The sequence below is a fragment of the Rhinatrema bivittatum genome, chromosome 2 (genome assembly GCF_901001135.1).
Source record: "Rhinatrema bivittatum chromosome 2, aRhiBiv1.1, whole genome shotgun sequence".
NCBI classification, from domain to species: Eukaryota; Metazoa; Chordata; class Amphibia; order Gymnophiona; family Rhinatrematidae; genus Rhinatrema; species Rhinatrema bivittatum.
This window is the reverse complement of record NC_042616.1, coordinates 425,308,628-425,332,069: the sequence shown is the minus strand read 5'-3', so window position 1 is coordinate 425,332,069 and position 23,442 is coordinate 425,308,628. Positions and strand designations below refer to the sequence as shown.

At 46.0% G+C, this 23,442-nt stretch overlaps 1 protein-coding gene across 2 annotated transcripts in view; it reads right to left on the bottom strand.

Moving 5' to 3' along the window:
* Nucleotides 1-23,442, bottom strand: part of ACO2 (aconitase 2) — a 135,115-nt gene that overhangs the window by 42,723 nt on the left and 68,950 nt on the right. For both annotated transcript variants that reach the window (XM_029590245.1, XM_029590246.1), the window contains exons 10-12: nt 21,834-21,991; nt 10,493-10,566; nt 603-714 (exon numbers count right to left, since the gene is read on the bottom strand). In XM_029590245.1, the coding sequence (XP_029446105.1) occupies nt 603-714; nt 10,493-10,566; nt 21,834-21,991 (344 nt within the window). The remainder of the gene's footprint in view (nt 1-602; nt 715-10,492; nt 10,567-21,833; nt 21,992-23,442) is intronic.

The following is a 23,442-nucleotide window of genomic DNA, read 5'->3' as shown; positions in this document are numbered from 1 at the left end:
GGAGTGGGGTGAAATGAAAGAGGAATTTAGATTCAGAGACAACCAACATGAGCCATGACTTTTTACAGTCTGGGGTACTGATGTGCAGACATTAAGAAAAAAAAAAACAAAAACACACACAGGAATGCATCTTCGGCCAAGTCCATAAGCAAAGCACGTCAAGCAAAACTGAGTGATGCATGGCAGATACTACTATGGGAAGCTTGCTGGGCAGATTGGATGGACCACTGGTTCTTTTCTGCTGTCATTTCTATGTTTCTATGACAAGAGCCAGGTCTTGAAATTGGACAAAGATATTCTACATGGCAGATCAAAGTACCACAATAAAGATTTGAACAAAAACTAGTTTGTTTAGTGAGAATTAGATTAATCACCTCCCTCCATAGTTGTGCAACCTTCAGGCAGCCTCATCTTCATAATCTGCTCTGTCATACTGTTGGTCAAAATGGATTATGTATTTTGCATTTTAGGTTCTGCATTCAAATTATATATAGTCTTCTCTTACACACACACACACACACATCCCCAAAACCAACAGAAAAAAAAAAGGGAGAGGAGGGAGGCTGTGCATTGTGGAAAAGACTGTTAAGATTGTACTTTACCTCAGGGGAGGTGACAAAAGCATGCGTTTCTGGATTGGCATCATTCCGTCCTGTAAAGTTCCTATTGTAAGATGTCACAATAGTGTTCTTCTCACCCTTTTTGATGTCTTTTCTGTAATGAAAAAATTTGGGGCTATAAACAATCAGCAAAAACCTTGCAAGAATAAATGTAATGGCTATCTTATCCTTGAACACAGTCACGCAGGTAAAGAACACTAATATCAAAGAAGCATTAACAATGACTGATGAGGATATAAGCTACAGCATTAACTTCAACTGGATTCATGTAACCTTCCTTAGAATCTTAGTCCAGTAGTCAGATTCGGGAAACTTTATCAGCATGACAATTTGTTACACATATTACCAAATTACACGTCTTCTCATGTACAAGTGCATTCCCTCTGCAGCTCCATGCTACCTATCCTCTTATCTCTCCCTTTGAACTTCCTTGTGGCTTCTGTACATTGGGCAAGCTGCTTCTATCCATGCTCTTCTCTTCCATTCCTAACACCAAACTCTGCACTGTCTTGTGGCTTCATGAGTTGCTGCATCTTGCTCATCTCTGGCCATGTTCAAAGTCATGCTTAAAAACCCACCTCAGATTTTTTTTTTTAAGTTCAAAACCCTTGACTCTTCTCGATCTTGACCTGCTCATATTAAACATGCTTTTACTTCAATGCTTGCGTGATTACTAGAAATCATTAGTCTTGTCCATATATCTCAAATAGAAAAGCAGCTCCATGGAACAGGTACTATCTATTTTAGGTATCTGTACAGCACTATATACATCTAGTAGCACTATAGAAATGTTAAGTGTTATTAGTAGTAGCTATAAATATTTGTTTTTGCCAATATTTTCTTTTATAATACACTCATCCACTTGTATACAAAGCATATCTTATCACTCATTCTCTATATTTATTCAAGTTCTGCTAGTTCCTCTGAATTTCATGTTACTTTTTTTTTTAATTGCCATTATCCATTTCTTTCTCCAGTCTCCTATCTAAATGCCATATTACTTCAATTTCCACTAGTAACTGATCTATGAATGTTATAAAAAACATTCCCTGTCAATCAGGGCTCATTTCTTTTGCCTGCTGTTCAGAGTAACGGGGGGAGGGAGAAGAGGCCCATACAGTTGTGTGAACTTTGTGCTGCCCTGTTCTGCAATATAAAGTTTTTCCTTCCAACTGATCTATCTGGTGTTATCAGCCTTGCCAAATTTCCATGACAAGTTTGGTGCATTAGCTGGGAAGTGGCAGCCCAGCCCAGGTGGGGGGCTCATAGATCCTGGACGCTCTCTCTCACTGAAGTCTTCAAACCACTAAGGAAAAAAGAGTTCTCTCTTATTTTGGGCTTTTGAGCGAGAGGCAGTCCTAGACGAGTTCCCTGAGGTGGCCCGCTTCCATCTGGGATGTGGGAATTAGTTAGTCAGAAATTACTGAAGGTAAAGCACTCACTGGCAAAGATTTATTTTAGAGAAGAAAACAGAATCTAGAGCTGTAAAATAATTTTAAGATGATGTCAGTGAATGTTTTGTATGAATTGAGAGAGCCATTTGGCAAGCCCTGCTTGGGCTGGGAGTGAACGGAGATTGCTTACCAGGTCTGAGATTTAACCAAGCCTTAGCTTGGGAGAACCTTGTGATCCAGTAACCATTTTTCTCTGTTACCTTTCCTCTAAATGGTGTTAAATTGAAGCTTTGCTAGGAGATTCTTTTTCTTGCTTACTGCAAAAGAGTCTGACCCTCAGGCATACAAGTTCTGTATGAATTGCTGTCCGTTCTCTTTTATCTTAGGAGTGCAAGCCTGTATGATGAACTAGGTTAGTGGGACTGGCAGGCTTGGAGATACTGGGTGGCAGGGGGCATTGACCTGGATACGTTTGAGAGGAAACCCGAGAATACGAGCAGTGCCAGTGAATGAGAACACGAATCTGAACTTTGCTGTAGTGTCTTGGATCGTGATCCCTTTCCCATATTTCCTGTTACCTTTGCTGCTAGTATTCTAATAACTAAGAAACAGACAAAAGGTATGACAACATATTGGGGTTTGTGTTACTTGTATGTGAACTAATGGAGAAAAAAAACATACCTAATAATTTCGATTTCCTTAGTGTAGACAGATGGGTTTATGCTCCCCTGCCAGCAGATGGCAACAGAGTTAGATTTCAAAGCTGACATCACACTAGCTACACCCCTGCAGTGACCTCAGCCCTTCAGTATTCTCTTTAAAAGCCACTGTGGACATACTATTGAAAAAGCTTGTTCTAAAATATGATTAAAAACAGATAACCGTAACTGTACTCAACCAATCAAAAACACTTAATCTGAGTAAGAATATAGATGCCCTGATCTAGGGACTGCATGACAGCTTATTGGAATCTCTTGGAATAGATATCCCCTCCACGGAAGAATACTTGGCACCGTTCTTGGGTAGCTGTGGGCGGGATGCTGAGTCCATCTGTCTATACTAAGGAAAACGAAATTATCAGGAAAGTAATTTCTCCATTTCCTAGTGTGTGGCCAGATGCACTCAGGACCAATGGGATGTAGAAAAGCTACTCCCAATGGGGGCGGGAGGCTGCCTGCAGTCCGGTTAACACTGCCCTTGCAAAGGCTGAATCCTCTCGGGCCGGTATGTCCAGGGAGGACCACGTTGCCGCTTGGCAGATGTCGACAGGAGACAGCAGTCTAGCTTCCACCCATGAGACCACCTGAGCCCTAGTGGAATGAGCTTTAATCTGAGAAGATAATGGCTTTCCTGCCTCCGCAAAGGCTCCCGTGACCACCTCCTTAATCCAGCGAGCTATGGTAACCCACAAAAGCTGGTTCACGCCGCTTCCTTCCACCGTGAAGGACAAACAGGAAAGTCAGTCTTTCAGACCAGTTCTGAAAACTTCCAGATACCGCACAAAAAGTCTGACATTCAAATTATGGAAGAGGCGGTATTCTTCCATGTCCTTGTGCTTATCTAGGGATGGCAAAGAAATGGACTGATTCAAATGAAACTCCGAGACTACATTGGGCAAGAAGGATGGAACAGTATGAAGCTGTACCACTCCTGGAGGAACGGTTCCCAATACGCCAATGCCTGTAGTTCAGAGATATGATGTGCCGAGCATATAGCCACCAGGACACTGTTTTCAAGGTTAATCAATACAAGGAAAGACTGTGCAGCGGCCGAAAGGAGAGCCCTGCCAAAAATTCTAACACTACATTAAGATTCCACAAGGGAAAATCGGCCACAGTAGGCCAGAGATGCTTCACCGTTTTCAGAGAACGGGCCATGTCCAGATGAGTCGACAGGCGGGTTCTTTTCACCTCACTCCTGAAACAGGAGAGCGCTGCTACCTTTATCTTCAAGGAGTTAAGGGTCAAACACTTATTCAAGTCATCCTGCAAAAATTCCAGAATTTGTGAAATTTCGACTGCCCAATGTGGGGGGGGGGGGGGGGGACGACAACTGATTTCCTTGCACCACGCCTCAAATACTCTCCAGACCCGCACATATGCTAAGAACGTAGAGAAATTCTGCACGTGGAGTAAGGTCTCAATTACCACCGCAGAATATCCTTGCTTCATCAGGCAAGCCCTCTCAAGGACCAGACCATAAGACAGAATAGTCACATCCTCATGAAGGATCGATCCCTGCTGTAGCAAATCCCTGTGCGGAAGATGGTAAAAGGGGGGGGGGGGGGTCCTCCACCAGGAGTCTCTGCAAACCATAGATGCCTAGGCCAATCTAGAAGTACTAGTAGGACTAATCCCTGTGCTAGATTCTGTAAATGACCCTACCCAGCAGGGGCCACAGAGGGAAGGTGTATAGCAACTCTACCACTGGCCTAGTCTGAATGAGAGCGTCGATCCCCAGGGACCACTGATTTCTTCTGCGACTGAAGAAATCGGGGAATCTTTGCCTTGTGAGATGTGGCCAGAAGGTCGATAGTAGATCACTGGGGTCTCCTGTCCATCAGCTGAAAAGCTTTGGCTGACAACGTCCACTCTCCTAGACCCAGACTCTCCCTGCTTAGAAAATCTGCTCTGATGTTGTCGTTTCCTACAATGTGAGAGGCTGAGATCATCTGTAGATCTATTTCCGCCCATTCCATGAGGATATCTATCTCCCCGTGACACTTGCTGGCTCTTGGTTCCACCCTGCCGGTTGATGTAGGCTACAGTCGTTGCATTGTCCAACATTACACGGACCGCTTGACCCTGGAGTCTGTGGCTGAATTGTAGACATGCCAATCTGACTGCCCGGGCTTCCAGGTGGTTGATGTTCCAGAGGGCCTTTTCCTCAATACAACATCCCTGAGCCATCAGTTCCTGACAGTGTGCTCCACAGCTCTGAAGGCTCGCGTCTGTTGTGAGAATCAGCCAGTTCGGAGAGGACAGGGGTACACCCTTTCTCAGATGAGCTTCCTGTGGCTACCACTGGAGCAGAGAGCATACTCCCATCGGTAAGTGCATGCGAACTGAATAGTCTTGAGACTGCGGGTTCCAACATCACCGTAGTGAGTATTGAAGTGGTTGCATATGTGTCTTTGCCTATGGCACTACCTCGAGGGTTTCTGCCATCAAACCGAGAACTTGAGGATAGCTCCACACTGTCGGGCATATCATTTATTTATTTTTATTTAAATACTTTTTTATACCGAAGATCATGTACGAGTACATATCGCTTCGGTTTACAGCGAACCAACAGTTGGAAATTACAGAAAACAATATGAACATAATTTAATAAAATTGTACAGCAAACAATATGAACATAATTTAACAAAATAGTACAGGAATAGAATTATAATTGAACAAACATAACGAGAGGGGAATATGGTCATGCTCATCAACTGATGCACTTGGGACATCAACTTCCTTATCAATGTGGTCAGAAGGAAGGTCTTGCCCTGCTTTAAGTCAAACCAGACTCCCAGATATTCCATGGACTGGGAGGGCTTGAGACTGCTTTTATCCAGGTTTATGACCCAACTGTGTTCCTGAAGCAAGGTGGTCTCCCTGTTGGACACCCCTCTTCCACTGACTTGGCCTGGATCAGTCAGTCACCCAAGTATGGGTGCACCAGGATTCCCTCTTTTCTTAATGCTGCCACTATAACCACCATAATCTTGGAAAATGTTCTGGGGGTGGTGACTAGGCCAAAGGGCAGGGCCCGAAACTGATAATGGTGACCTAGTACTGCAAAGTGTAGGAAACATTGATGTTCTTGATGGATTGGAATATGTAGGGAGGTCTCAGATAAATCCAGGGAGGTTAGGAACTCTGATTGTATGGCCATTATCACAGAGCGTAGGGTTTCCATGCAGAAATGATTCACTCGTAGATGTCTGTTGATGCTCTTGAGGTCCAGGATGGGGCGAAACATCCCGTATTTTCCTGGGGCTGAAGAGGTTAGGGCTGTTCAGCTTGGAGAAGAGACGGCTGAGGGGGGATATCATAGAGGTCTTTAAGATCATGAGAGGTCTTGAACGAGTAGATGTGACTCGGTTATTTACACTTTCGAATAATAGAAGGACTAGGGGGCATTCCATGAAGTTAGCAAGTAGCACATTTAAGACTAATCGGAGAAAATTCTTTTTCACTCAACGCACAATAAATCTCTGGAATTTGTTGCCAGAGGATGTGGTTAGTGCTGTTAGTGTAGCTGGGTTCAAAAAAGGTTTGGATAAGTTCTTGGAAGAGAAGTCCATTAACTGCTATTAATCAAGTTTACTTAGGGAATAGTCACTGCTATTAATTGCATCAGTAGCATGGGATCTTCTAGGTGTTTGGGTAATTGCCAGGTTCTTGTGGCCTGGTTTGGCCTCTGTTGGAAACAGGATGCTGGGCTTGATGGACCCTTGGTCTGACCCAGCATGGCAATTTCTTATGTTCTTATGTTCTTACATAAGAACATACATATGAACATATGATATTCCATACTGGCTCAGACCAAGGGTCCATCAAGCCCAGCCTCCTGTTTCAACAGTGGCCAATCCAAGTCACAAGTACCTGGCAAATACCCAAACATTAGATAGATTGCAAGCTACTATTTCTTATTAATTACTATCATAGCAGTTTATGGATTTATCCTCTAGGAGCTTATCCAAACCTTTTTTAAACCCAGTTACACTAACTGCTGTAACCACATCCTCTCTCAATGAATTCCACAGCTTAACTATGTGCTGAGCGAAAGAATTTTGATTTGTTTTAAAATGAGCTACTTGCTAACTTCATGGAGTGCCCCCTGGTCCTTCTATTATTTGAGTGTTCAAGTCCTTTCAAGATTTTGTAGACTACTATCATATCCCCTCTTCTGTAGTCTCTTCTCTAAACCGAACAGCCCTAACTTCTTTAGCTGTGTTTGACATCTAGAACCCATTGGCTGGAGGTGTGTGCTGCAGCAGTCAAAAAAGCAAATAGAATGTTAGGAATTATTAAGAAGGGAATGGTTAATAGAACGGAAAATGTCATAGTGCTTCTATAATCGCTCCATGGTGAGACCACACCTTGAATACTGTGTACAATTCTGGTCACCGCATCTCAAAAAAGATATAGTTGCGATGGAGAAGGTACAGAGAAGGGCAACCAAAATGATAAAGGGGATGGAACAGCTTCCCTATGAGGAAAGGCTGAACAGGTTAGGGCTGTTCAGCTTGGAGAAGAGATGGCCGAGGGGGGATATGATAGAGGTCTTTAAGATCATGAGAGGTCTTGAACGAGTAGATGTGACTTGGTTATTTTCACTTTCGAATAATAGAAGGACTAGGGGGCATTCCATGAAGTTAGCAAGTAGCACATTTAAGACTAATCGGAGAAAATTCTTTTTCACTCAACGCACAATAAAGCTCTGGAATTTGTTGCCAGAGGATGTGGTTAGTGCAGTTAGTGTAGCTGGGTTCAAAAAAGGTTTGGATAAGTTCTTGGAGGAGAAGTCCATTAATGGCTATTAATCAATTTTACTTAGGGAATAGCCACTGCTATTACTTGCATCAGTAGCATGGGATCTTCTTAGTGTTTGGGTAATTGCCAGGTTCTTGTGGCCTGGTTTTAGCCTCTGTTGGAAACAGGATGCTGGGCTTGATGGACCCTTGGTCTGACCCAGCATGGCAATTTCTTATGTTATCTTGACCCATTCCTCGTAAAATCTGGACAGCCATCCTCCCACGCTGGGAACAGAGGAATGGGCCAACCGTATCTCACTGAGTGTTCTTGGCTCCAAGCGGATCAGAACAGGCACAGTCCCTAGTGGGCCATCAGCCTCGAAAGTGAGGCTGATGGCCCACTAGGGACTGATTCAGTGACAGCCCTGCGCCTTGCCCGCAGGGCTGTCACTGAATCTCCACTGGGGCCCTATTCTGCCAGAATCGTGCTCGCCATCAGAGCCCTCCCCTGGACAGCTCCTGTGGGTCCTCTGGGCTGCCGGGGATTGGAGAAAGATCGAGAGGGAGCTCCCTCCCCCCCCCCCCAACGCTCTTGCCTGTGCATCGGTAAAGGTTTCCAAAATGGCTGCCATTCCCGCGCTCAGCGGAAATGGATCGGCCTGACTGCCCCGACTAGCTTGCCTTTTGCGAGACCTAGGCAGCATATCAGAAGTGCCCTCCCTGCCAGGAAGGCATCTAATACAAAGGCCTGAACAGGAGAGCCACGAATCTGACTCCCCGCAGGCAGTACAGAGAGACGGGCGCAGCATTTTGGGGGGGAAGGAGAGCAGCCCTGCAGCCAGAGAGCTCCCGCAGGAAAGCACTGTACCCTGTGTCGCCCGGATCAGACTAATCCCCCGCTGACTTATTCTTTACAAAAAAAACGAGAAGCAGCCTGAAACCATAAGAAGGCAAAATTTTTTTTTTCAATCCGACTGGGACTGAGGGTCCGGACTACCAGTAATCACCCCTGGTGTCTTACCGTCGAGGAGCCATACGGGACCATCAACTCCAGCTCCTGAATTCCTTCAACCAGGGGGGATGGTCCCATGGAGACCTGCCTACCCCCTGGGAGTTTGCTCCTACTGCACCGCTTGATCTGTAATTTTCTTTTTTTTTTTTTTTTGGTAATCTTTACTTTCCTGTCTTTTTTTAAGGAGATTTGTCTACGCCTCAATAAAAAAAGTGCTGACCACAGGTTTTGCACCACCTCCATCTGCTGGAGACAGAGAAATACTGAGGAGATGCAGGTAGCACACCAGGTTAAGAGGGTTGCTCTACCAATTTTTCTCTGTCTCCATCTGCTGGAAGGGAGGCAAAACCCAGCAGTCTGGACTGATCCGGGTACGTACAGGGAACCAACATCTGCTGGAGACTGAGAAATTCTGAAGGGCTGAGGTCACTGCAGGGGTGTATCTAGGGTGACATCAGCTTTGAAATCTGACTCAGTCTCCATCTGCTGGCAGGGGAGTATAACCCATTCATCCTGAGTCCATCTGGCTACATTCTCGGAAATTACCAGGTTTTGGACAGAATTTTTGGAATACCTGAATAATTTGCTTCGAATGCAATTGCTGAGGTCAGCCAGATTTTGTCTGTTTGATCTATTGGATGGAATTCACCAACCGCTTCTTAAGAGGCAAGCTGCTTTTTCATGGAAAGCTTTTCTAATAGCGAAGTAATCAATACTGGATAAATGGATTGCCAACGAAAGACCAACACCAACACTGTGGAATCTACGATTGCATAAACTAGTTGTCAACAAGCACTTGAGTGCCATGAAGTCCATAACACAAACTTATGACTGGTTCCTAGAGATTTGGCAGGAATATATCCAATCCTTGGCGTCCAGGGCCTGCAGTGTGTTACTCAACATGGACTAAAAGGGGGGTGGGGGGTTGTTGCAGTGGAATTGTTGCGGTTAGATCATACCCTGGAGCAGTAATTTTCCAAGCTTATGTTATACAGAAATTTGCAGCTGGGAGGTGTTACTTTATGTTCATAAAGTAACAACATACTGTTATCCCTGTATCTCCCCTGTATCTCCACCTTTTTATGAAAACAGGACGAGGGGGAGAGATCTATAAATATAACTGTGAAGAATGTTTACTGTTGACAATGATATGAACAGTTTATGTAAAACTAAAATAAGATAAAAAATGAGAAAAAGAAAAACTCTGATAGACAACTCACAGGAATGTAGGCACATGCTCAGTATCAGTGCTATGCAAAGAAATCACCCACTTGTGTAGCTGAATTTAGTTCTACTTGTCCATGGAGAAAGATGTTCTCATTTTAGAGAACATCTAAAAACAAGAAAAAACAAACACCCCACACCACACAGAATCAAAACCTTTTAGCCCAGTATGAATGGAGATCCACATGGCTCATACTGCAAGACTGGCCCTGTGCGGCTGAGGAAACTGAAGCAGTATTAAGAGATACTCCTCCTGCTGGCTGGGGTGAGTGGAGGATTAAGAGGAGAGGCCCAGGATGCAGTGTGGTGAGTTTGAAGAGACAGCAGTGGAGCAGTCTCAGGGGCTGACAGTACCCCCCCTCTCACCTCTGTCTCTGCAGGACTTGGGAGTTGTGCTTATACTCTGAGTTTGCCTGCCTGTCCATTAGTCCCCTGCCTGTGACATCAGATGTCAGATGAATAGACTAAAAAACCAGTAATGTAAGTGTATGTGTGTCATATAATATGCAAAAAAGAGAAGCTAAAATTACAGGGAGGTCAGAGCACATTGCGGTATTACTGAATATTTTGAAAAACTGCCCTGCCATTGGTTAGTGCCTGTGGTCAAAGAAGGCAACTAGGTATCGTGAAATGTTCAAACGTCTCCATGTTTTAAAATTCTATCAATGTGAGATCACACAGTACTTGCACACAGAGGTGCAGGTGGGCTCAGCAGTACACAGCAACTTGTCACTGTCCATGCACAATGCTAGTTACTGATTAGAGCTCGCCTTACCTGTCCCACTGCCCAATACATGGCCCACAAGCATTGGCAAGGACCACGCCACCCACATCTCGCAGAACTTTGGCCTAGAACAAAGAGGAGAAAACACAGGTATTCAAACGTTATGTTTTCAATCTACTCCACATACATTCAGCTACATAAAAAATATATTTTAAAACACATTTCCTCAGTGATTTTCTTCGTTCATATTCAGGAATCTGAATCCTTGGTATCTCTGACCATATTTAGGTCCTAGCACAGAACAGGTAGCTGTAGGTGACCCATAAGTACAGCTGCACTGAACATTGTACCTTTGCTCTCTCCTGAGGATGTGTAGTGCTTTTGAAGCAGGGTATATTTACAGTGGAGCTATTATGGGCTTAGCCTGCTATACATTACTTCTGCTTTATGCTCCGCTCTTCAGGCTGCAACCTATTTTATTTTCAAACTCTACACCATACTTTGACTGTGCTAAGTGATTAAAGGAAAATAAAAAAAGAAGTCTTACAGGCCAAAACATCAGTGCCTCCTGCAATGGTAGGAAGAAGATGGGAAAGGGTAGTTACAGCCTTTAGTCCACCTCTGCTTACCAGAGCATGAGTGCTTACCTGTGTAATGCATGCAAATGTTATCAAGCCCATAGGAGTTTCAAACCCACATGTTCCAACCCCAGGCTGCTACCGCCAGGTTCAAGGACCACTCGTGTGGCTGGAAGAACTGGCTGAGGCCGTCCGCCAACGTGTTTAGCTGGCCCAGCAGGTATGTGGCTCGCAGATACATCCTCTTGGAGAGAGCAACACCTGAGGTAGGCAGCCACCACTGCCAAGCATTTCGTGAAGACGCGAGGGGCTGATGCCAGCCCAAAGGGCAGCACTTTGTACTGAAAATGTGCCGTCCCCACCAGAAAGCAGAGGTACTTCCTGTGGCTGGGAACAATTGCAATATGGGCATAAACCTCCTTCAAGTTGAGGGAGCAAAGCGAGTCCCCTCTTCGGAGGAGCGGAATCAGTGTGCCCAGAGAGATCATCTTGAATTTTTCTCTTACAAGAAAACGGTTCAACGCCCTGAGGTCGAGAATGGGACGCAGGCTGCCGTTCCTCTTCAGAATGAGGAAGTACCTCTAGTAGAAGCCGTGCTCCCACTGTTCGCGGGGAACCGGTTCTACCGCACCCCTGCTAGAAGAGCGGAAAGTTCTGATTGGCAGATGAATCCCACGATGGACATGGGGGAGCGGTCTATGGAAGCATGCTGACGTTTAGGTGGTAGCCCTGGTGGACAATGAGAGGACCCAATGGTCCAAAGTGATTACTTCCTAGCGGCAGGCGAAGCAAAGGAGCTTGCCACCGACTGGGGGATCGGCTGCTATGGGAACCAGCATTTGGCTTGTGCCCCCTTGCTGCCAGTCAAAAGCCTGGAGGCGGGGCCTGTGGGGGGGTGGTTGAGCCCTCAGTACCCGCTGCTGTCAGCCTCTGGGACTGGGCTGAGGTGGCAGTGCGGGCAGTTGGAGGGAAGTATTTACTCGGTCAGTAGAAGGGCTTGCGAAGGCCATGCCTGTAAGACTTCCTGGTGGTGGAAGGGCCTTCAGAGGGGCTGGCAGAGAGTTGCTGAAGAGTATCATGCTGATCCTTTAGTTGCGCCATGACCTCTTTCACCTTGTCCCCGAACAGGTTCTCTCCTGTGCAGGGGAGGTCCGCAAGCCTGTCCTGCAACTCCAGGCAGAGGTCAGAGGCTCTGAGCCAAGCCAGCCAACCGGCACCGACACCCCCGGCAGCTAGGTGGGCTGCGGTTTCAAAGACATCGTAGGTCAACCTGACCTCGTGTCTACCTGCCTCCAGGCCCAGCATGCCGAGGGCCATAAAGGACTCCTGCTGTTGCTGGGGGGAGGCTCTCCGCAAAATCTTGGACCTGCTTCCACAAGTTGTAGTCATATTGTGTCATGTACAGCTGGTAGGCCGCAATATGGGCCACCAGCATTGCCCCCTGAAACATCTTTCTCCCAATGCCATCAAGCTCCCGGTGTTCACTCCCCAGAGGGGCAGAAGTAGGTGTCCTTGAGCATCGGCCTTTTTTGAGTGTGGACTCCACCACCGCAGACTGGTGGGGTAAGTGCTGCCATTCAAAACCCACTGCCTGTTGAACCAGGTTAAGTCGCATCAGCTTTCCTGTTCACTTGGGCACCTGACACCGGGTGTTCCCACATGCAGAGGAGGAGCTCTTTAAAGATGTCGTGGAGCGGCACCGCCACGAACTCTTTTGGAGCATCGAACTGGAGGACCTCCAGCATCTTATGACGCAAGTCCTCCAATGACAGGAGTTGGAAGGGAATGGCTTCTTCCATTGCCCTCACGAAGTTGGCGAAAGATAGGTCCTCGGGCGAAGGAGTGATGCTGTTGCTCCGGAGGGGAAAGCTCCGAGAGGGGTAGCCTGAGAACTAACTCCTCAGATGCATAGTCATCGCCCCACGAATCATAGGAGCCCTCCCCCTCACTAGGGTCCGGGTGCTGAGGGCCGTGGAGGCACAGACGGCATCGATAGGCCCTCAGGCATAGAGGGGGGCATGGGCCGAGGTACACTGGGAAGAACCAGTGGCAGCCTGGGAAACCAAAGGCATGGGCGCCCGGTCCCCGTGCCCTCATCTTCCTCGGAGGACCCGGGATCGCTCTGGTGGAGGGCATCGGTGGGCGAGGAGGCATCGGGGGCCTCTCGGGCACCGGTTGCATCAGTAGGGGGTGCAAGCATGGAAGGCGGAGGCTTGGGCATCGGTATGGGGGCCAGTGGTGCTGGCAGCTCGACGCTCTGAAGCACTTTGAGCATCGCCGATTGCACCCTGCAGTCCAACTTCTCCTGGAAGTCCTGTGTGGTGAGGACTGATGGAGGGGACGAGGCATCGCCGGCACATCCTCAGAGGAATCATGAGGGGGCACGGCGCCCAGCACAGTTTGTAAATCTTACTCTATGCTTATGGCCAGGGACACAAGAACACTTAGACTCAGTAAAAAGTATAATGTATTTTTATTAGTCAATATAAGTGTTCTCGGGAGATGCTGGGTACTGGGTGCCCTTAGTCTTACAATCTGACCAGCATCTCTCTGGATACAGGAAGTGACCCTTGTTTTATAGATAACATTCAAATACAGGAAAAAGATAGAAGGTTCTAGAGACTTGCATGACTGCCCAAAGGATCATTTACATACATTGTGATGTCAAATGCATGATTAAATCATCCCTAACTATCCCTGATTGGATTCCCAGGATGTGTAGCCCATTTCCCATGGCTCTCTTTGTTCTGTTAAACTCTTACTGGACAAGACAATCAACACGTCTGTAACTGTGTGGATTACAAACTCCCGAGAATGGTGCCTGAAGCTCCCCTGTAGTTTCTTCTTTGTGACTCTATGAATAGACATCACCTGTCTGGTGCCAGCTTGCCTCCACAGATATCCAGGGACATTCTGTAAGTCACTCAGAGTCCATTCAGCCCAGGCAGGCCAAAGACACGCAGAGGGTTCTGGGGATTTCCTTCTCCATGTTGGTTTTCTGTTCAGGTATACTTCTCAAGTTACCAGTGGGGAACGCCTTGCGCCGATGCCACTCTGGAACTGTGTCAGGACGGTGACTGATGTCGATGCTTCCCGGGTCTCCGGCGCTCAGCCCGGTCTTTCCCCGGCATCAAGGATGACAACCTCGAGGTTAGGGGGAGGGGAGAGACCACCAAGGATCGATCTCCCTCTCCACAATCCTTAGGGGTACTGGAGAGCGGGACTGCCAGGGGAAGAGATTGGGACGGTTCCCTGCAGTCCTTAGGCATGGAGGATACTGATGCCGAAGCGGAGGGTTTTGGAGATCCAAAAAGTTTCTCCAATTTGTCCAGGCAAGCACAATGCCCTTTGGGGGTCACTTGGTTGCACAAACGACACCCTCTTGACATCATGCGAGGCCCCCAGGCAGAGGATACATACCTCATGAGGATCCGTGATGGACATGGTCCGCGGGCATGGGGGGCACTGTCAAACCAGACAACGCCATTGAAAAAGGGGCCGGTCCGTGGTCGATGACAGACAGGGACCCAGAAACGGGAGTCCGGAATCGACAGTGAATTGCGGAGGCAAAAGCCAAGGGTACCTACCAGGAACCGAATGCAAAGGAGGACCCATTGCAGAAAGAAAACCCCCCCAAAAAACACAAAACACTTCAAGGGTTTGGAGCTCCACAACCACGAGGCTACTGTACCACGGAAAAGAAGAGACTGAAGGGGGACCTCGCGTGGACACACAGATAGCAGCAGGCTGGGCATGCTCAGTCTGCCAGTCAAAGTTTCTAGAAACTTTGACAAAAGTTTTCCATGCCAGGCTCCATCTGATGATGTCACCCACATGTAAGAGCTACCCATCCTGCTTGTCCTAGAAAAACAGGGAAAACTCATCTCACAAGCTGCCCACATTAAAAAGGAGAAGGCGAAAACTAGGGTTCAGTTACTACAGAAAATAGAGTTAGAACTGAGACATAAAAGAACACAGTCTCCACAAGTACTCTTGCAGTTAGATTCTCTGTGGAACAAATTTAATTCCCTGGATTTAGCTGCAATCTCTTTCCAGATGGATTTGGTGAAACAAGAATATTATGAGTTTAGAAATAAAGCAAGTAAATTACTGGTTAGAAGGATGAAGAAGCGTATGAATCAAAACCAAACACTTAAAATTAAAGAGACAGAGAAAGCTAGTGTAGGATACTCAGGGTATTAGTAGTGAGCGTTTCACTCAATTCTATGGAGAATATGCCTCTGGTGAAGCAATTACACATGATGCTGTAGATCAGGGGTCAGGAACCTATGGCTCTTTTGATGGCTGCATCTGGCTTGCAGACAAATCTTTAATGAAAAAGTAAAAATCTAACAAAATCCCCCACCCTCCTGATGCCCCCCAAGACCTCCAAAATTAATTTACTACAACCCCCACCCTCCTGACACCCCCAAGACCTGCCAAAAGTCCCTGGTGGTCCAGGAGTGGTCCGGGAGCGATCTCCTGGACTTGGGCTGTCGGCTGCCAGTAGTCAAAATGGCGCCGACGGCCCTTTGCCCTCACTATGTCACTGGGGTCGACCAATGGCGGCGGTAGCCCCTGTGACATAGTGAGGGCAAAGGGCCGTCGGCGCCATTTTGGCTACTGGCAGCCGACAGCCCAAGTCCAGGAGATCGCTCCCGGACCCCCGCTGGACCACCAGGGACTTTTGGCAGGTCTTGGGGGTGTCAGGAGGGTGGGGGTTTTGTTAGATTTTTACTTTTGTATTGAAGATTTGTTTGCGAGCCCTGGACTCCCGCTGGATCACCAGGGACTTTTGGCAGGTCTTTGGGTGGGGGGGGGGTAGGTGGATGGCGGGTTGTAGTAAATTAATTTGGCAGGTCTTGAGGGCGTCAGGAGAGTAAGGGGTTGTAGTAAATTAATTTGGTAGGTCTTGGGGGAGTCAGAAGAGTAAGGGGTTGTAGTAAATTAATTTGGTAGGTCTTGGGGGAGTCAGGAGGGTGGGGGGTTGTAGTTAGTATGGCTCTCACGGAATTACATTTTAAAATATGTGGCGTTCATGGCTCTCTCAGCCAAAAAGGTTCCCGACCCCTGCTGTAGATGATGCTTATTTATAGGAGGTGAAGACAATTTCTTCACAAGATGTGTTAAATAAGGAGATCACAGCTATAGAGGTTGATCACGTGATTAAAGACTTCAAGCAGGGTAAAGCACTGGTGGCTGACTAGTTCTCAGCTAAATTTTACAAGGTTTTTGCCCCCAATATTATTAAACCATGTTTCCATATTTAATTCACTTCTTTCAGATAAACAAATAGCCGTGGATTCTAATTTGGCAAGTATAGCAGTGCTTGCAAAACCTGAACTAGATGCCACTTTATGTAGATCTGAAAATGCCGGGGAAGGTTTTGGCTCTCGGATTGTGGATCAAAGATGGCACTATCCTTCCCAATGATTAGTCAGAGTTTGTTCCTGGGAGTCTGGCATCTGATAATGTCCGTAGGGTTTTGAACTAATCTGGTGGGCTCAACATATGACTACACCCTCTGTACTATTGGCGGTGGATGCCGAAAAAGTGGTAGACAGGATACACTGGGTCTTCCTCTAAGGTGGTTGAGGAAATTGGCATTGGAGGGAATTTTTTTTTTTTTTTTACACGAATTAAAAAATTGGATATAAGTCCTTCAGCATATCTACTAGATAAGGGAACCCTGACCGACGTGCTGCAAATGCGCAGTAGAGAGCAGCTCTACCGCGCATGCGAGCACGTCTGTCAGAGCGTGCCTGTTAAAATTGGCGCTGGAGGAGCAGTAGCGGCGGCCCGAAGAGCTGGAGCGGCAGGAGCGGCGGCGGCCCGAAGAGCAGGAGCGGCGATGGCGGCCCGAAGAGCTGGAGCGGCAGCCCGAAGTGCAGGAGAGGCGGCGGCATGCGTGCAAGGGAGGGAGGGACGGAAGGACCCATGGAAGGACCCCCCCCCCGGAGATCTTCCGAGGGGGGGAGAGAGGAGTGACTGAGGGGAGGGGGAGAGAGGAGTGACACAGAGGAGGAGGGAGGGGGGAGAGAGGAGTGACTGAGGGGAGGAGGGAGAGAAAGGAGTGACTGAGGGGAGGAGGGAGGGGGGAGAGAGGAGTGACTGAGGGGAGGGGGGAGAGAAAGGAGTGACTGAGGGGAGGGGGGAGAGAAAGGAGTGACTGAGGGGAGGGGGGAGAGAAAGGAGTGACTGAGGGGAGGGGGGAGAGAGGAGTGACACAGAGGAGGAGGGAGGGGGGAGAGAGGAGTGACTGAGGGGAGGAGGGAGGGGGGAGAGAGGAGTGACTGAGGGGAGGGGGGAGAGAAAGGAGTGACTGAGGGGAGGGGGGAGAGAAAGGAGTGACTGAGGGGAGGGGGGAGGGAGAATGAGGGGGAAGGAAATGAACCAAAAAAATGTTAATGTAGCCCGTTATTACGGGCTTAACGGCTAGTATTAAGATAAATGGGGCGTATTCCATTCCTTTTCCAGTTTGCAGAAGCAGTTGACAATGGTGCCCGCTATCATTGCTTCTTTTTGTCCTTTCCTTTGAATCATTTGATGAGAGAATTAGGAGCTTCTCAGAGATCCAGGGAATAAAAGTGAGGAGGATGAATATAAGCTGTCCATTTTTGCTATTTACTTTTCATATTATTAGACCTTGTGACATCCTTACAATTATCATCTGAGATGGAGAGGTTTGACAGGGTTTCTGGCTTTAAAATCAATGAAGATAAATCAGATTCTGAACTTATCAGTACCCTTAAACAGATGCATGTAATTAAGAGTCAATTTCCATTTAAATGGGCAAAGGAAGGGGGTACATATTGGGGCACAACTTTATCAGTTATTCAAATTGAATTATAATACCCTGGTGAGAGGTATCTCAGAATCTAAATAAGTAGGATCCATGTAATCTTACATGGCTAAGAAGGATAACAGTAATTAAAAATGAATGTGCTACCAGGTTTTCGCTACGTCGAACAGACCTTACTGATATCTGAATTGGATACAGGCCTTCGTTCCTGGCAGAAAAAATACCTTTAGTTTCATGTGGAAAAGGAGTCCTCCCAGAGTTGCAAGAGGGGTTATGTATCAACTGGTCGAAGATATGGCAGCTGAGATTCAATGCCAAGAAGTGCAGAGTCATGCATATAGGGTGTGGAAATCCGAAAGAAATATATTCGATGGGGGGTGAAGGGCTGATGTGCACGGAGCAGGAGAGAGACCTTGGGAGTGATAGTGTCTAACGATCTGAAGTCGGCAAAACAATGTGACAAGGCAATAGCTAAAGCTAGAAGAATGCTGGGCTGCATAGAGAGAAGAATATAGAGTAAGAAAAGGGAAGTGATTATCCACTTGTACAGGGCCTTGGTGAGGCCTCGCCTGGAGTACTGTGCTCAGTTCAGAGGACCGTATCTCCAAAGGGACAGAGACAGGATGGAGGCAGTCTTCATCAAATGTCTTATGAGGAGAGATTGAAGAATCTAAATATGTACACCCTGGAGAAAAGGAGGAGCAGGGGTGATATGATACAGACCTTCAGATACTTGAAAGATTTTAATGATCCAAAGTCAACGACAAACCTTTTCCGTTGCAAAAAAAAAATCAGCAGAACCAGGGGTCATGCTTTAAAACTCCAGGGAGGAAGACTCAGAACTAATGTCAGGAAGTATTTCTTCATGGAGAGGGTGGTGGATGCCTGGAATGCCCTTCCGGAGGAAGTGGTGAAGACCAAAACTGTGAAGGATTTCAAAGAGGCATGGGATCCATGCCCATGTGGATCCATAAAGTCTTGAGGATGTGAATGAAGAGAAGAGGCATGGGGGTGGCTTGCGGGAATGACGGCTACTACCTGGAGATTAATACCCTTATTCAATAAACATACACATGGTTAATGCGACTCCAACATTGCTCTATGCTTCAACGGCAAGAGGAAATGTGGGACAAAGGATTTGCATTCACAAATAAGCGTGGGAGTAGCTTGCTTGTTGCGGCGGTTACTACCCCAAACCAATTAAGCCTGATACTTCACTTTGAATACATATACAGAGCAGCTCACTGCTTTAAAGGCAGGGGGAATGAAGAAAAGAGGAATTATATTCAGACAACAACCAACAAGGACTGAATGGCACAGGCTGGGTAAACAAATAAGCGTGGGAGTTGCTTGCTTATTGCAGCTGTTACCACCCCTAATTAATTAGGCTTGATACTTCACTTTTATGCAGATCCAGCACTGCTCTCTACATCAATGGCAGGGGTGGAAGGAAATTAGAACCAAAAAATTACCAATAAAGGACCCTGACCTCAGCAGTCAGAGTAACAGATAAGTATGAGAAAAATAACTGTGAAAGCTTGCTGGGCAGTCTAGTTGGGCCGTTTGGTCGTCTTCTGCTGTCATTTATATGTTTCTGTGTTTCAACCAGGTACGTAGCTGCTCAACCACAAGTGGTGATTGATTGGCACAGAAGAGTAGAGGCTAAACAATGGGTTCAGATAGAGGGTAATATGGTGAAAGGTGCTCCTTTGGAAGTGTTGATATGGTTGCCAAAAATAGCAAGAAATTCTATAGAAAGGATATTGCCCATCTCTAGTTTAACTGTTGAGGTGTGGGATAACAGGGACTTTTCTCTGGGCATTACCTCAAGAGCCTTTTTAAGGTAGGGTCTCTTCAGGATGAACAGGTGAGGGATGGAAAGGAGTGTCATCTTTCATCAGTTTATGTTGTCTCCATCTGCTGGCAGGGGAGCATAACCCATTGGTTCTGAGTCCATCTGGCTACATGCTAGGAAATTGTAGCTTGCACGCTTTTATAAAGCAGAAATGGATCACAAGGATTTGTTGCGAGGCAAATCAATTGACAGATTTTGTAAATATGCTGATCGGATCACCCGATCCATTTCCAAGCTTTATTAAACGAAGAGTTACAATATAAACCAACACATCAGCTATCAGGGGAGAGGGACTTGGGGTACCCGCTGGAGGAGGACTTGTGTTTCCTACAAATGGGAAGGAGTTCTGTTTCCTCTATTATAGTCAAAAATGGCTATAAAATATTATATCATTGGTATTTGATGTCTGAATGTTTACATATGTTTTTTCCCCATGGTAGATGACAAATGCTGGCAGGGATGTGGAAAGACTGGCTCCTTTTTCCAAATATGGTGGGAAGTGCCCAGAGGCGATAGTTTATTGGGATAGAACATTAAAATGTGATGTTACAGATGATGGGTACTACCATACCTAGAGAGCCTACATTTTTACTATTGAATATTCCAATACCAAAGTATAGAATTACATTTGATAATTTTGTTAGGGAAAATAGCAATTGTAGCCAAATGAGAATTGGCCAGTTGGTGGTGGAAGACCCCCATCCCATCTGAGACGCAGTTATGTGCACAAATTAAAGAGGTGTATTATTTGGGAAGGCTTATATTAATTAAATACCATACAGAAATTTGAAAAGACTGGGGACCTCCTTCGTAAGATGGATGCAAAATAAGCCCCCCCAAGTAATCCTTAAGGTATAACATATCCAGTGATTACTCTTATATGGTAGTAGCAAAATCTGGCAGTAATGTAAGAGGAAGCAAGCATTAGGAGAGATAGAGGGGAGGGAGAGAAGTTGAGATTAAAAGATTATCGTACTGCCCAAGAAAAAAAAAAAACAAAGTTACTTTTGTGGATTGCAAGCTTGTTAAAAGACAAGAAACTGAGTAGGATTAAATGGTCAGTTTTCTTAGTGGAGTGCCTCAGGGATCTGTATTTGGACCAATGCTTTTTAAGATATTTATAAATGATCTGGGAAGGGGAACGACAAGTGAGGTGATCAAATTTCCAGATGACACAAAATTATGCAGGGTAGTTTAAATCACAAGCAGAGTGTGATAAATTGCAGGAGGACCTTGAGAGATTGGAAAATTGGACATCCAAATAGCAGATGAAATTTAATGTGGACAAGTACAACGTGATGCATATAGGGAAACATAACCAAGCTGTAGTTACACGATGTTAGGTTTCCTGTTGGGAGTTAACACCCAGGAAAAAGATCTTAGTGTCATAGTGGACAATATATTGAAATAGTCTGTTCAGTGTGCTGCACTGGTTAAAAAAGCACACAGGTGGTTAGGAATTATTAGGAAGGGAATGGTGAATAAAACAGAGATGTCATGCTGCCTCTGTATCGCTCCATGGTGAGACCGCACCTTGAGTATTATGTAAATTCTGGTCACCACATCTCAAAAATATTGATGCACTAGAGATGAGCGACCAACTTAATCAAGGGGATGGAATGGCATCCTATGAGGAAAGGCTAAAGAGGTTTGGGCTGTTCAGCTTGGAGAAGAGATGGCTGAGGGGGGATATGATACAGGTCTATAAAATCCTGAGAGGGCTAGAAGGATTAATATAAATCAGTTGTTTACACTTTCAGACAATACAAGAACTAGGGAGCACATCATGAAGTTAGCAAGTAGCACATTTAAAACAAATCCGAGAACATTCTCTTTCATTCAATGCATAATTAAGTTCTGGAATTCTTTGCCAGAGGATGTGGTTAAGGCAGTTAGCATATCTGAGTTAAAAAAAAAATAAAATAAAAGGTTTAGACTAGCTCCTGGAGAAGTCCATAAGGAGAAATTGTCTTACCTGTTAATTTCCTTTTCTTCTTCTACATCAATCCAGAACCTATGGGCCTTCATCCAGCAGTGGATAAATGCTCAATAAAAAGTAAATTGGAAAAAAAAAGCAGCCTCCTTGATCCTGTGACAACCATCCTTCCCCCCCCCCCCCCCGCCCCGCCCCCCCTAGCTTTAATACCCAGGACTCACATAACCATCCCTCTCGATGGTGGCTCGGATCTGCTCAGAACCTGGAGTAATGGTGAACAAAGATTTGCACTTCAGCCCATTGGACAGTGCCTGTTTGGCTACTGCAGCCGCTCGGCCCATATCCTCATAGCTGGAGTTAGTGCAGCTGCCAATAAGACCTGTGAAACAGAGAAAACGAGAGTTTTCATGTTACGGGGGCAGTGTTCACGCTACAGACAATTGTGTGCAGCCCACAGTGCCCAAAGGCTGTTTGCTGTATTTTGCTCTGCTGTCTAGTGCTACAGTGTACATCTATGAGGAAATCAACAGTGCTTCTAACCATGTCATTTGTATTAGGATTCTGCATTGTTCAGATACTAGGGGGGTGGGGGGAGACAGCATGAACCTCAGGGCAGTCAATGGCTGGTGGTCACCGGGAGGTAGATGCTCGGGAACAGACCACAACAACGGAAAAAAAATCTACTGAACACTGTAGGAATCAATTTGCGATGGGGGACCCCAAGGCGGGGAAAATCGAAGAAAGGTTCAAATTCTTCCAAAGGAAAAAATTAAGAGAGCTCCACCAAATGCGAGGCAACAGCACCGTGGAATAAAGGAGACTGAAGGGGGACTCCATGTGGCTATGGGATTGGTAGCATGCTGGGCATGTTCAGTATTCTGTGACGGGCTCCATCTGATGATGTCACCTGACTGTGAGGGCTATCTTCCTGCTTTGTCCTGGAAGAAAGATAGCTGCCGGTAAGGTAGTAGATCTTGCCAGTCAACAAGCATTGCTGGGGGTGAACCTCAGAGGTGGCAGCCTTTGGGCCATTTGGGAAGGGGGTAGAAAAAGGGATAAAGTGCTTGAACAATACAGAATCCAGAATATTTGTGAAATTTGATATTGTAATGGAATTCCCCAGAGAAGCTTTTAGTGACGAGATAGTTTAAGTGGAATATATAGGAGATGGAAAAAGTTAAACCTTGTATGCCAGACATAAATAACCTGACTATACTATGTGGAGACCATTGTGGGTGTGTATAGTATAAGATATCAAAATAGGTCAGAAGCACTGAGAAATGTTCTCTCTACAGATTTCGATAGGATATGAGATAAGAAAACACATACTACTACATCATCATATCATGAAGAAATGGTGATTTGGCCTATAGACATAGTAGGAAAACTGTCCTTACATGTACTTAGTGGCTAAGATGTGGATGTAGAGAGAAAGCTTACAAATGAATGCTGTCTGACTGGATAAGTACAAGATAAGTAAAATAAAAACACCTGCTGGGGCCAATATTAAAATATATCTGGCTTTGTAAGTTAGCCGGATAAGACTTATCCGGCTAACTTACCCATGACAATGCCACTGAATATACCCTGATAAGAATTAAAAAGTTAGCCAGATAAGCTTATCCAGACATGGGCTATGTAACTTATCCAGTTAACTTACATAGAAACATGATGGCAGAAAAAGACCACATGGCCCATCCGTCCAAGCAATCCAGCACAATTCTCATCACTTCCCTAGAGATCCCCTGTATTCGTCCCATGCTTTCTTGAATTCAGATACTGTTTTTGTCTCTACCACTTTCACTGGGAGGCTGTTCCACAAATCCGCCA